The 13578-nt window shown below is 39.6% G+C and overlaps 1 protein-coding gene across 1 annotated transcript in view; it reads right to left on the reverse strand.

Annotated features, from left to right (window-relative positions):
• Positions 1–13578, reverse strand: part of NKAP (NFKB activating protein) — a 35254-nt gene that overhangs the window by 4360 nt on the left and 17316 nt on the right. The window contains exons 3-8 of the mRNA XM_038588193.1: positions 8583–8653; positions 8252–8392; positions 6360–6423; positions 4285–4394; positions 4116–4191; positions 2769–2918 (exon numbers count right to left, since the gene is read on the reverse strand). Of these exons, the coding sequence (XP_038444121.1) occupies positions 2769–2918; positions 4116–4191; positions 4285–4394; positions 6360–6423; positions 8252–8392; positions 8583–8653 (612 nt within the window). The remainder of the gene's footprint in view (positions 1–2768; positions 2919–4115; positions 4192–4284; positions 4395–6359; positions 6424–8251; positions 8393–8582; positions 8654–13578) is intronic.

The following is a 13578-nucleotide window of genomic DNA, read 5'->3' on the forward strand; positions in this document are numbered from 1 at the left end:
CCCCACTGAGCAGGGAGCCTGATGCAGGGCTCGATCCCAGGACCCTGGGATCATGACCTGAGCCGAAGGCAGATGCTCAGCAGAGTCACCCAGGTGCCCCTGGGTGAACTTTGAACTTTTGTCTATCAAATAGATGTAAAATGGTATTTCGGCATGTTCTTGATTTTCATTTCCAATGATAATGAACATCTTTTTTATGTATGTATAGGCCATATATTTTTCTACTCCTAACAAATGATTATGTCATTTTCCCATTATTAGTTTGGGTTATTTGTACATATTCTTTAAATATTCTTAACACTATCAGTTTTAAGATCTTATCTCAGCTTAAAACTTGCCTTTTTATCTATTTTAAGATGTCTTTTGATGAACAAAAGTTGTTTCTTTTAACTTAGGCAAACGTATCACTATTTTATGATTTTTTTGAATCTCCCTTAAGAAACACTTTGCTACATTTTTTTGAATCTCCCTTAAGAAACACTTTGCTACCCCAAGATCTATTAGAGATCTACTTTTATTTTATACTAAGAGTGTTCAAGTTGTTTTTGACATTTAAGCCCTTATTCTAGCTGCACTGTTTTTTTTTTATAAAGATTTTATTTATTTATTCATGAGAGACACACACAGAGAGAGAGGCAGAGACACAGGCAGAGGGAGAAGCAGGCTCCATACAGGGAGCCCGACATGGGACTCGATCCTGGGTCTCCAGGATCAGGCCCTGGGCTGAAGGCAGCGCTAAACCACTGAGCCACCCGGGCTGCCCTGTTTTTTTTTTTTTTTTCTTAATTAAAAAAAATTTTTTTAAGTAGGCTCCACACTCAGTGTGGGGCTTGAACTCACAACCCTGAGATCTAGATCATGCTCTACTGACTAAGTCAGGCACCCCTACTTGCACTGATTTTTAAATATGGTGATGCAGGATTCTATTCATCTTTTTCCATATGGATAACCATTTTTCTCCTGTTCCATTTACTGAATAGTTCCTTCTTTCCCCAGTGATCTGACATGCAATCTGTTTCATAGAACTAAGTTCACATATGGATGGCTCCGCCCCATGGCTCCATATTTTATCCCGCTGAACAATTCATTTGTTCTCCCATACTTTCTAAAGTTCTGTAAGCTTCATAATAAGTCCTTGTATCTGGTAGGGCAAATCTCATCTTCCTGTTCTTCAAAAGTGACTGGGCCATTCTTGGCCCTCTAGTCTAACATAAATTTTAGAACCAACTTATTAAATCTCACATAAAACTCTGCTATGATTTTGACTGGAACTACACTGAATATGCAGATCAATCTGGGGAGAAGTGATAACTTTATATACTGGCTTCCTATCTAGGAACATGGTATCTCTCCATTTAAGTCTTCTTTAATGTCTCTTTTTAAGGATTTATTTATTTATTGGGGAGGGCAGAAGGAGAGGAAAAAAAACTCAAGCAGATTCCCCGCTGAGTGCAGAGCCCAATGTGACTCAATCTCATGAATTGAGATCATGACCTGAGTTGAAACCAAGAGTCAGACACTTAACCAATTGAGGCACTCAGGCACTCCTTTATTTATTTATTTTTAAAAATATTTTATTTATTCATTCATGGGAGACACACAGAGAGAGGCAGAGACACAGGCAGAGGGAGAAGCAGGCTCCATGCAAGGAGCCTGATGTGGGACTCGATCCCGGGACCTGAGCCAAAGGCAGACGCTCAACCGCTGAGCCACCCAGGCATCCCTCCAGGCACCCCTTTAATATCTCTTAAGAATGTTTTACAGTTTTTCCTACAGAGGTCTTGGACATTTCTTATTAAGATTTATTCCTAAGTCCTCCACATTCTCTGATACTATCATAAATGTTTTCTTTTTATTTAATTATATTTTATAATTGTTTCCTGGTGTATAGAAATGCAATGGATTTTTATGTATTAACCTTATACTCAACCATTTATTAAGCCCTTCTATTATTCAGAATCATCTGAAGATTCTTTAGGATTTTCTAAGGAAAAAAAATCACATCATCCACAGAAAATGATTTATATCCTCCCTTTCAATGCTTATGACTCTCATTTCTTTTTGTCTTACTGTAGCTGGTCCTCAGAATTCCAAGATTCTGGAGGTGCTTCAGGGGTTCTCCAAATATCTGCCTCCAACTTTATTTTAGTATTTACCTGCTTTTAAAAGTTTATAACATTTTAAAAAATCTAAAACTCAGTCTGATCTTGGTACTGATGCCCTATTAATTCACTCTCCTCATTCTTCCTGGTACTTTGCTTTTTCTTCCACAATTTTATATTTACTTTCCCATGCTGTTATAATCCTTTTCTGCTCTTCATTCGCAGAGTCCACAGATAATTAGAACCTACATTCTCTGACTCTACAGAAAACTAGAGGCAAATTCAGAAAACAGGATACACTGTCTCATGAAAATGATTTCCTACTACCAGAATGCCATATTCCTCATGGGGCAGTGATAAATAACTGAATTAACTATATCCTCCAGAAGACAAACTACCTGTACCAAAATACAAACTAGGAAAGGACACTGGAAAGATTGATCTTTGAAGTTGGAGAGATAGCTGATTTTGAGGATGAGTTGCACACTTACCTGGAATTTTAGACAACTATGTTTATACCAATAAAACCAATATTAAACCAAAATCTATACTCTACTTTTCATAAGGAATGATCACTTAATGAAAATCAATTACCAAAATATAATTCTGGTAGTGAGAAAGGAAAAGATCTAATCATGGAAACTGATCTTGATGCCAGTAACTTACCTGCTACCACTCATTACATAACCCGAGCATTCAAATGATGCAATTTCTTCACTTGTCAAGCCAATTTCACCTCTTCTTGGGATACGTTTCCCAGCTTTTACATATTCAGCCATAGCTGCACCCTCACCAGGTAACAGAGCATGGCCATAGCTACAAAGTAATTCAGAATTCAGAAAAGGTTCATTATAAAAAGTATATCATCTAAAGAGAGCACAAAAAGATTTTCTCTCAGAAAACAGCACAAATAACAGTTGCTGAGTGGCAGCATGCTGGGAAGCCCAACATGAATTACTTTAATTAGTGAACACTGCACTCTGACCTACATAACTAACCCAGAAATACAGACATGCTTTGGAATAACAGAAGAACTGATGTTAGTGAGCCTAGATTCATGGTTTACAATTACGGATCAATTTATCCCTACAGGCACTGCCTTTATGGCTTCTGCCTCCAGTGAATTCCTTTCCCGTTTAACCCCTTAAAGAAAAAAAAAAAAAGAACTAACATATCTCAAATTAACATACTTTTTAGACTCAGAACCAGTAACAATGCTATACAATAACAATTATCTATTAACTTTCATTTGAGGGGACTTTAAAAACTATCATCCCTTCGATTCAATTCATTGACTACATCTTGAATACCTATTAAACTCAGAGCTTATAAGACAAAAATAATCTCTCTTCTTATGGAATTTATATACTGATAGGGACATAACTGCAATACAATGCAGAACATATAAAAAACACTGCACAGAAGAAAGAGAAAATACCGTGAGGACTAGAAGATTAAAGAGGGGTAGGAATCCCATCTACTTGTAGAGAGAAGGGTCCTGGGAATCAGCACATGACCCCTCCTTTTGAAAAGAGCTTTGAAAGATGGTAAGGATGTTAACAGGATGAAATTGGGAGTAGTGAAGAAACAAGGGCAGGGAAAAGAAGTGAAGGCATGTTGGGGGAAGACATAAGGTGAACAAGGCATGACGTGGGAAAGTACACAGTAAATATAGGGACGTTTTAGTTCAGCTCATTTGGAATTTGGCATGTAAATAAGGGCATAGAGGGAGATACAGCTGGAAGTTGGAAAGGTAAGTTAGGGCCGTACTTTCAGGAATGTACTTCAAGATATTTTATTTATATTTATTTTTAAAAAGATTTTATTTATTTGAGAGAGAGAGAGAGTGAGAGAGAGCAGGGGGAGGGAGAAACAGACTCCCTGCTGAGCAGGGAACCCGATGTGGAGCTTCATTCCAGGACCCCAGGATCATGACCCAAACTGAAGGCAGATGCTTAACTGAGCCACCCAGGTGCCTCTACTTTAGATATTTTAAATACACTGTTAACTTACTTCAAAGGTTTATCATCCTGAGAGGCAAGTGTTTTTGGAGCCTCTGGGCCAATTAAATCTGAGGGTTCTTCAGGCTCTACAGGAAAGATGTTCAGAAACAGATTCATATTTTGACTAGTTAATTTAATGTTTTATCTGTTCTGAGTCAAAGTCTACCAGAAGAACTTACTTGATCGATCCTTCCAGGGATTCTCCAGAAACTCTTCCTGGGAATCTTTAGAGCTTGAATCACTGGAATCTTTTCTACTCTTCTTAGATTTCTTTTTCTTGTATTTCTTCCTGTAATTATAATTTGATATAAATACACTTAATACTCCCACATTAAAGGGAATCTCACATTTTTTAGGCAATGAAAGGCTGATGAAAATGATTTAAGTTCTCAGCTGACTAAAATTTTTAGAGCAGATTTTTAATAAAAAAAAATTTTTAGGGACGCCTAGGTGGCTCAGCGGCTGGGCGTCTGCCTTTGGCTCAGGGCATGATCCTGGGATCCGGGATGGAGTGCCACATCGGGCTCCCTGCATGGAGCCTGCTTCTCCCTCTGCCTGTGTCTGTCTCTGTCTCTCATGAATAAAATCTTAAAACTTTTAAAAAAGATTTTATTTATTTATTTGACAGAGAGTACAAGCAGGGGGAAACAGAAAACAGAGGGAGAGGCAGAAGCAGGCTCCCCATTGAGCAGGGAGAGCAATGCGGGGCTTGATTCCAGGACCCTGGGATCATGACCTGAGCTGAAGGCAGATACCCAACCGACGGAGCCATCCAAGCACCCCTAATTAAAAGATCTTTTAACTTATTTAACCAAATCATGTTTCACTATAAAAAAGATTTCTCAAGGGACAATGAAATATGGTTCTCACATTGCAAAAAGATAACAAATCAGTTTAAAAAACAATTTGAGCATCAATAATTTGAAGTGTAATGATTAAAATATATCAACTATGTTTGAATCCTTGGGTTCATAATGATATTTAAAAAGTCCAACTCATTATTTTGAAAACTCATAAAACCAAGAAAGTTTTAGAAAAAGTCATTAACCTGCCTTTCCTATATAAACTGTACTTCAGAGTAACCAAATAGTTGATGAGGGTAGGTTTCTCTTATAGAATTATTTTACCTAATAAATGCAGAAAGACAGAAAAAAGCAAGCAAGCAAGAAAGCCAGAATTAGACTATCACCATTTTGTAATCCCTAATGAAATAAGGAATCTAAGTAATGACAATCCATGGCTATTAATATGACAAAAAGAGACAACCAGACATTATCTGGCTCCTGACAAAGTACACAGCAGCACCTATGAAGTATGTGCGCCAAAGACTCAAATCTGAACATCAATTCTCTAGACCTTACTGTCAATATATAGGAAATAGAGAAGACAGAGAACATGTTAAAAGCACACCATAAAAACACAGTCAGGTGTGTCTGGTTGGCTCAGACAGTGGAGCATGCAACTCTTGATCTTGGGGTCATGAGTTTGAGCCCACTAGGTATAGAGATTACTTAAAAATAAATCTTTTTAAAAAATAAAAAATAAAAATAAAAAACCTTTAAAAATAAAGAAAAAAATTAAATACAATCAGCAACTCGATAGGTAAATGATTTGGTTTAACAAATAAATTGCAAGAAAAAAAGGGAAGGGGAACCAACTGATTTAAAGACATGTAAGAAATGTATCAACCAATCACAATTTATGGGCATTATTTGAATCCAGATTTAAATAAACTATATAAAAACCTGCTGAGAATTGAGGAATTATTCCTAAATATCTTAGGCACAGTAACAATATTGTGATTTTTGATCACAATAACAATTATGATTTTTTAAAAAAGAATGGCTAACTTTTAGAGAAACATGCTGGTTTATGGACAAAATGATACCTGGGATTGGTTTTCATTTTTTTAAAGATTTTATTCATTTATTCATGAGAGAGAGAGAGAGAGAGAGGCAGAGACACAGGCAGAGGGAGAAGCAGGCTCCATGCAAGGAGCCCAATGTGGGACTCGATCCCGGGACTCCAGGATCACGCCCTGGGCTGAAGGCAGGCGCCAAACCGCTGAGCCATCCAGGGATCCCCTGGGATTGGTTTTCAAATAATGGGAGGGCAGTGGAGATTGTCCAAGGGTTGAAATTATTAAGCTAGGTGATGGTTACACAGGGGTTCATTACACTATTTATCATTATTTATTACTTTATTTTATATATATTTTAACTTTTCCATGATAAAAATTAAAGAGAAAACTGACGATCTATGTTTCTTCTTCTTTTCCTTTTTCTTGGCTTTCTTTGATCTTCTTTTTGTATCTTCATCTGCAAATTAAAGCACATTTTAATTAAAAACAAAAATTTAACTCTAAAACCCCAGAATTTTTAGTAGATAAATATCCTATTGCTGCCCTATTAGTTGTTACAGAGAAATTTATTTTTTAAAGATTATATTTATTTATTCATGAGAGATACAGAGAGAGAGGCAGAGACACAGGCAGAGGGAGAACCAGGCTCCATGCAGGAAGCCCGACATTGGTGACTCAATCCCGGGACTCCAGGATCACACCTTGGGCGGAAGGCAGGCGCTAAACTGCTGAGCCACCCAGGGATCCCCGAGAAAGCTATTAATTGAAACATTTATTGCTACTCATCTGGATATGTGTTCAGTACCAGGGACACAGAAATTAAAGTCACACTAAGTCTTCAGTGATACAGAGTATTATTAATTTTATTGGGTGAGATAATGGCATGGGGTAAGTAGGAAAATGTCATTGTTTTTTAGAGGTATATATAGTAATCTTTAGGGTAGTAGTGTGATATTTCTAATTTACTTTGAATATCTCAGCAAAAAAAGCTATTTAAAGCAAATGTCAAAATACTAAAAACTTAAAATCTAAGTGATATGTGTACATTGTATTATATTATTTTCCTTACTTTCTAATGTTTGAGTATTTTCATAATGAAGAAAGCAAAAATCCTATGTGTTTGGGCCCAGGGACATGCTTTCTAGGGGCTCAGTCTAATGGAGGAGGCAGACATAAAGAGATAAACAGAATCCAGAGTGATACAGGGAAGCATGGGGTGCTCTGAGTGTACAGAAAAATCTCATTATCAGGCTGGCCTAGGGAGAACTACCCTTAAGCTAGTTCTTTTTAAAATCAGTTTTATTACAAAAGTACTACATGACCATTATTGAAGTGAGTAAGCCAAGCCACATGCAGGGAGAGACTGGCACTGTACACAGATGGACTCTGTATCAAGTGACAGAAGCAAGAGAAAGAACGCAAAATACTGAGGAGATAGAAGATAGTTCTCAGGTTACAGAGGATGCTGCAAGAGTGACAGGATATGTGTGATTAGAGAAGGATCAATCAGGGTTTGGACTTTACCCTGGAAACTACAGAGTACTGAAGGATTTTTTTTAAGGATTTTAAGTAGGAGACAGACATACTCACATTTGTGCTTTAAGAAAGTTCATTCCAACAGTGAGAAAGAAAAGTAGCAACAGGAGCCAGGAAACCCAGGTGACATCAGAGGAAAAGACACCTTTACGTAATGTGTCCCCAGAGGCAGCACCCTCTATCAATCACCAGCCAGAAGGCACAAAAAGGTGGCTTTCTATGAGCCACCACTCCACAGGGAGTGTCTTCCATAAATCACATGCCAGCCTGAAGGGGGTCCTTTATGGTGTGCTTTTTTGAAAATGGCCCAGAGGTGCCCAATGAGTGTGAGAATGACACAAGAGAACTGCTCCATGGGCTGATAGAGCCCTGTATGGCTTGCTTTGCTGCCACATAGTCTCACAGCCCAACTCTGCCTTGGTTCGCTGCCACATGCCTTGCACAGCCAGACACAACCCATGTGGAGTCACATTGCTCAGGGGTGAATCTCAGCTGTGTGAGCCTGAGTGCAGTACTTGCAATCTGCTCTGTGCCCCGTTTCCCTAACTCTGAGATGTGTTCTGCAGTTACTATGTGGAATAAACAGCACTAATGGACACCAAGCACTGAGCAGGGTGCCAGGCATAAAGTCAGTGAGTGCTCAACAACTCTCGGCTACTGTTTTTGTGTTTAACCTTCCTCTGAAATAAGTTTTCCCAAGTAAAATGAATTTGGAAGCCAGGCTTGCAAAGTGATGCTGGAATTCTTACCACTGGAGTCTGTGTCAGAGTCAGAGTCACTGTCACTGTCATCGGAATACTTCTTGTGTTTTCTTTTAGAGGATTTTTTCTTTCTCCTTTTCTTGGACCTTTCTTTCGAATGACCAGACTTCTTCTTCTTCTTCTTTTCTTCTACATAAAGTACAAACATAAAATTAACTTCTAAGCAAGTATTACAGTGATCAGTTTTATTGTATTTGAAATACTGAAAAAGAACAAGATGACAGGCAACTTGAGTAAAAGCATAGTCTATTGTTCAACTATTTATAAACATTTTTTTCAGCTTCTCAATAAAGAAGCTCTGTAGTATTTTAAAAAATACCTTCTGAAGTAGAAGCTGAAGTGCTGCTTTTCTTTGGCTCATCATCCTCTACTGGTGTGTGTTCATCAGAGCTGAATTTAAATAAGATGGTTGTAAGAATCAGAAAAGTGATAAAGTATGAACTGTGGAGTGTAAAAATATGGAATCAAAAAATTTCAGCAATGAAACCAATTGTCCAAGAACCATTAAAAGCAAACAATGGAATAACTTTGTAAGGGTATATAGTTTGAGGGTATACCATTTTCAAAATAACATAATAATCACATTTGTACAATGCTTTAGAGTTTACAAAACACTACTCAAACTAAAAGCAACATGTAAGATTCGTATTTTCAGAAGAAACCACAGGGCAAATGTATGGAACCATAAGGAAAGATGGAAAAAACTAGAGATAGGAAGACTGAGGGAAGATTTCATGATTTTATTCTATGTGTATAAAGTACATATGGTAGAGCAGCAACCATTCTTTCTCCCCAAAGCAAAAAGAACCTAACACACTACAATATAAAAAGATTTCATTCTATTGTAGACAATTCTGAAAAGAAGTACTATTAAAATTCTATAATAGTTTCAAAAAGGATGGGGTCCCTGGGTGGCTCAGTCAGTTGAGCAGCTGACTCTTGGTTTTGGCTCAGGTCATGATCTCAGGGTCCTGGGATCAAGCCCCACATCCAGCTCCATGCTCAGCAGGGAGCCTGCTCCCTCTCCCTCTGCCCCTTCCCCTCACTTGTTCTTTCTCTTAAAATAAATACATCTTTACAAAAAAATAGCTTAGAAGAGGAATTTTCATATCATATAATCTTTTAATCTGAAAATTACATTTGGAATAATTTAGGTATTGCCTAGAAAATTATTTGTTAAGATTCCTCCCAGCTCATTTTTTCAGTTCAGATTCTTTGATCATATTTGAAGGTACCTATAGGAACAAGTTTCAAATAATAATGCTATCACTATAACAAATCCCAAGTATACCTGTCAAGCACATTGTTTCAACTCAAAGAAGACTCAGCAACAGAGGAGAGGGAAGAAGAACCTTATGAATAGCACCAAAGGAAAAAAAAATGAATTAGGCCTTCAGATACTATTTAACACAAGAAAACTAACTAGGGGCATCTGGCTGGCTCAGTTGGTGGAACATGAGACTCTTGATCTTGGGGTTTTAAGTCTGAGACCCATGCTAGGTATAAAGAGTACTTAAAAATATAATCTTGGGGCACCAGAGTGGCTTAGTCGGTTAAGCGTCTGACTTCAACTCAGGTCATGATCGTAGGGTCCTGGGATCAAGCCCCGCATTGGGCTCTCTGTTCAGCAGGGAGCCTGCTTCTACCTCTCTCTGCCACTCTGCCTACTTGTGCACTCCTCTCTCTCTGTCAAATAAATATTTTTAAAATAAATTAAAAAATAAAATATTTTTAAAAACCCAGAAAATAAACAAAATTGTATTGGTATATTCATTTTTTAAAAATCCCTTTGGGAACAGATAGAGAACCCCAAAATAAACCTATGCATACATGGGCAATTAACCTATGGCAATGGAGTAAAGAATATACAGTGAATAAGGACAGCCTCTCTTTTTTAAAAGATTTTATTTATTTATTCATGAGAGACACACACACACAGAGAGAGAGAGAGAGAGAGAGAGAGGCAAAGACACAGGCAGAGGGAGAGAAGCAGGCTCCATGCAGGGAGCCCGACATGGGGACTACGATCCCAGGTCTCCAGGATCACACCTTGGGCCAAAGGTGGTGCTAAACTGCTGAGCCACCCAGGCTGCCTGGACAGCCTCTTTAATAAACGATGCTGGGAAAACTGGACAGCCACCTGCAAAAGTACAGAACTGAACCACTATCTTATATCAAAATAACTCAAAATGAATTAAAGACCTGAAAACAAAAAACACATAGAAGAAAACAGATGGAGCAAGCACCCTAACATCGGTTGTGGCAATGGTTTTTAGATTTCCCATTAAAAACAAAGGTAATAGGGGTGCCTGGGTGGCTCAGTCAGTTCAGCGTCTGACTCTTGATTTCAGCTCAGGTCACGATCTCAGAGTTGTGAGATGGAGCTCTGCTTTGAGCTCCCTGCTGAGTATGAAGCCTGCTTAAGATTCTCTCTCCCAGAAAAAAAAAAAAAGATTCTCTCTCCCGGGACGCCTGGGTGGCTCAGCGGTTGAACATCTGCCTTCAGCTCAGGATGATCCAGGGTCCTGGGATCAAGTCTTGCATCAGGCTCCCCTCGAGGAGCCTGCTTCTCCCCCTGTCTCTGCTTCTCATGAATAAATAAATAAAATCTTTAAAAAAAGGTTCTCTCTCCCTCTGCCCTTCTTCACCCCAGCCCCTGCACAAGCATGCTCTGACTCGCTCTCTCTCTCTCTCTCAAAAAAAAAAAAAAAAAAAAGGTAGAGGATCTAAATAGACATTTTCCAAAGACCTATAAATGGCTAACAGGTATATGAAAAAAAATGCTCAACATCACTAATCACCCCCTGATTGTATAAGTCAAAATAAAAAAGAGATATCACCTCACCTGTTAGAATGGCTAGTCTTGAAAAGAGAAGAAATAACAAGTGTTGGTGAAGATGTAGAGGAAAGGGAACCCTAGCACACTGTAGGTAGGAATGTAAATTGGTATAGGCACTATGGACAACAGTATGGAGGTTCCTTAAAAATTAAAAATATAACTACCGGGATCCCTGGGTGGCGCAGCGGTTTGGCGCCTGCCTTTGGCCCAGGGCTCGATCCTGGAGACCCAGGATCAAATCCCACGTCAGGCTCCCGGTGCATGGAGCCTGCTTCTCCCTCTGCCTGTGTCTCTGCCTCTCTCTCTCTCACTGTGTGCCTATCATAAATAAATAAAAATAAAAAAAAATAAAATAAAATAAAAATATAACTACCATATGATCCAGCAATTCCACTTCTGGGTATTTATCCCCCCAAAAAACAAAAACACTAACTTAAAAGATATATGCTCTCCCATGCTCATTGCAACATTATTTATTTACGATAGCCAAACATGGAAACAACCCAAGTGTATATGGAGAGATGAATAGATGAAGAAAATGTAGTATAGGAGAGGATATCAACATAGTGGAGTAGGAAAATCCTGAGCTCACTTCCTTCCATAGACACACCATAATCTACAACTACATATAGAACAACTATCTCTGAGAATGAAATGAAGACTAGCAGAACAGATCACATGTAACTAAGGATATAAAGAAAAAGCCACACTGAGAAGGGTAGGAGAGGCAGAGACAGTCTGGTCAGGACCCACCCCCTTGGCATGGAGACCAAAAGCAGAAGGGATATCATAACCGTGGAGGCCCTCATTGAGAAATAAGAGATCTGCATTCCACATCAGCTTCCACAGCCTGAGGGACATGCACCAAAAAGACGAGCACCCATGATGTCTGGCATTGAAAAAAAGTGGGGTTTATGTCTGGGAGAGCCAGAGGGTAGTAGGAAATAAAGACTTCTCTCCTAAAAGGGCACACCAATGCAGAGGCATTAGTTTGAAAAGTACCTGGGTTAGAGATGAAGGAGATCCAAGGAGACTAAGTTAAGGATGTGTGTGGAGGGGCAGAGATCTGTCTGAACATTCTCCAGGGAAAGAAGCATTGGCAGGCATTTTTTTTTTTTTACTTCCCTTACATCTAGCTGGTCCAGCACTGGTGGGCAGTATTTCTGACATTCTCATCTACCGTGCTAGCATTATGTGCACAGCCCAAGCAAACTGCCCTCACCTGAACTGCTCACCCTGGCCTGACACTCCTCTCTAGCAGCTCCCTACCCACCCAGCTAGCATCCTCAGCCAGCACCAGCACCCCTTGCCCATGTGCTCCTGCCCTGGAGGCCCAGTCCTATACACTAGAATGTCTGCATCAGTTGCAGCTGGACCTTGCAGCGAGCTGCACTGAAAGCCTGCCCTACTCAATAGTGCTAATGCAGCTGTCGCAACCAGGCCTTATAGCCAGCTGTACCAAGGGCCAACCCCACATACCAGAATATCCACATCAGCTGAAAACAGGCCTGTCAATCAGATGGGCCAGAAGCCTGCCGCACTCACCAGCATACCCATAATAGTCACAGCCAGGCCTAACAGATAGCTGCACCAGGAAACAGCCCTACATATCAGTGAGTTGGCACCAACCATGACCAGCCACAACAAGAGGGAGCACACAGCTTACAAAGGAGACACTCGGGGATCCCTGGGTGGCGCAGTGGTTTGGCGCCTGCCTTTGGTCCAGGGCGCGATCCTGGAGACTCAGGATCGAATCCCACGTCGGGCTCCCGGTGCATGGAGCCTGCTTCTCCCTCTGCCTGTGTCTCTGCCTCTCTCTCTCTCTGTGACTATCATAAATAAATAAAAATTAAAAAAAAAAAAAAAAAAAAAAAAACAAAAAAAAAACAAAGGAGACACTCATGGGGTACCTGGCTTGGGAGACCAGGGAGGTTTGTACTACTGAGCCCCAGACACCTGCAGCATAAAGCCACTCCTCCAACACTGGGACAATAGCTGATCTATCTAAAACACAGAAACAAACACTGTGAGGCAAAATGAGGAGACAATGTGTTCCAAGTGAAAGAACAAGACAAAACCTCAGAAAAAGAACTAAATGAAACTAAGATCTACCAGATAAAGAGTTCAAAGTAATGGTCATAAAGATTCTCACTGAACTCAAAAGAAGAATGGATGAACACAGTAAGAACTTCAACAAAAAGACAGAAAATACTTTTTCTGAAGATTTTATTTATTCATGAGAGACACAGACAGAGAGAGAGAGAGAGACACAGGCAGAGGGAGAAACAGGCTCCATGCGGGGAGCCCGATGTGGGACTTGATCCTGGGACTCCAGGATCATGCCCTGGGCTAAAGCCAGGCACTAAACCGCTGAGCCACCCAGGCATCCCAGAAAATACTTTTTAAATCAATCAGAAACAAAGAACACAATAACTGAGATGAAAAATATAGGGCATCAACAGAAGATAACAGGATG

This window comes from Canis lupus, chromosome X (genome assembly GCF_011100685.1).
Source record: "Canis lupus familiaris isolate Mischka breed German Shepherd chromosome X, alternate assembly UU_Cfam_GSD_1.0, whole genome shotgun sequence".
In the NCBI taxonomy this organism is placed as follows: domain Eukaryota; kingdom Metazoa; phylum Chordata; class Mammalia; order Carnivora; family Canidae; genus Canis; species Canis lupus.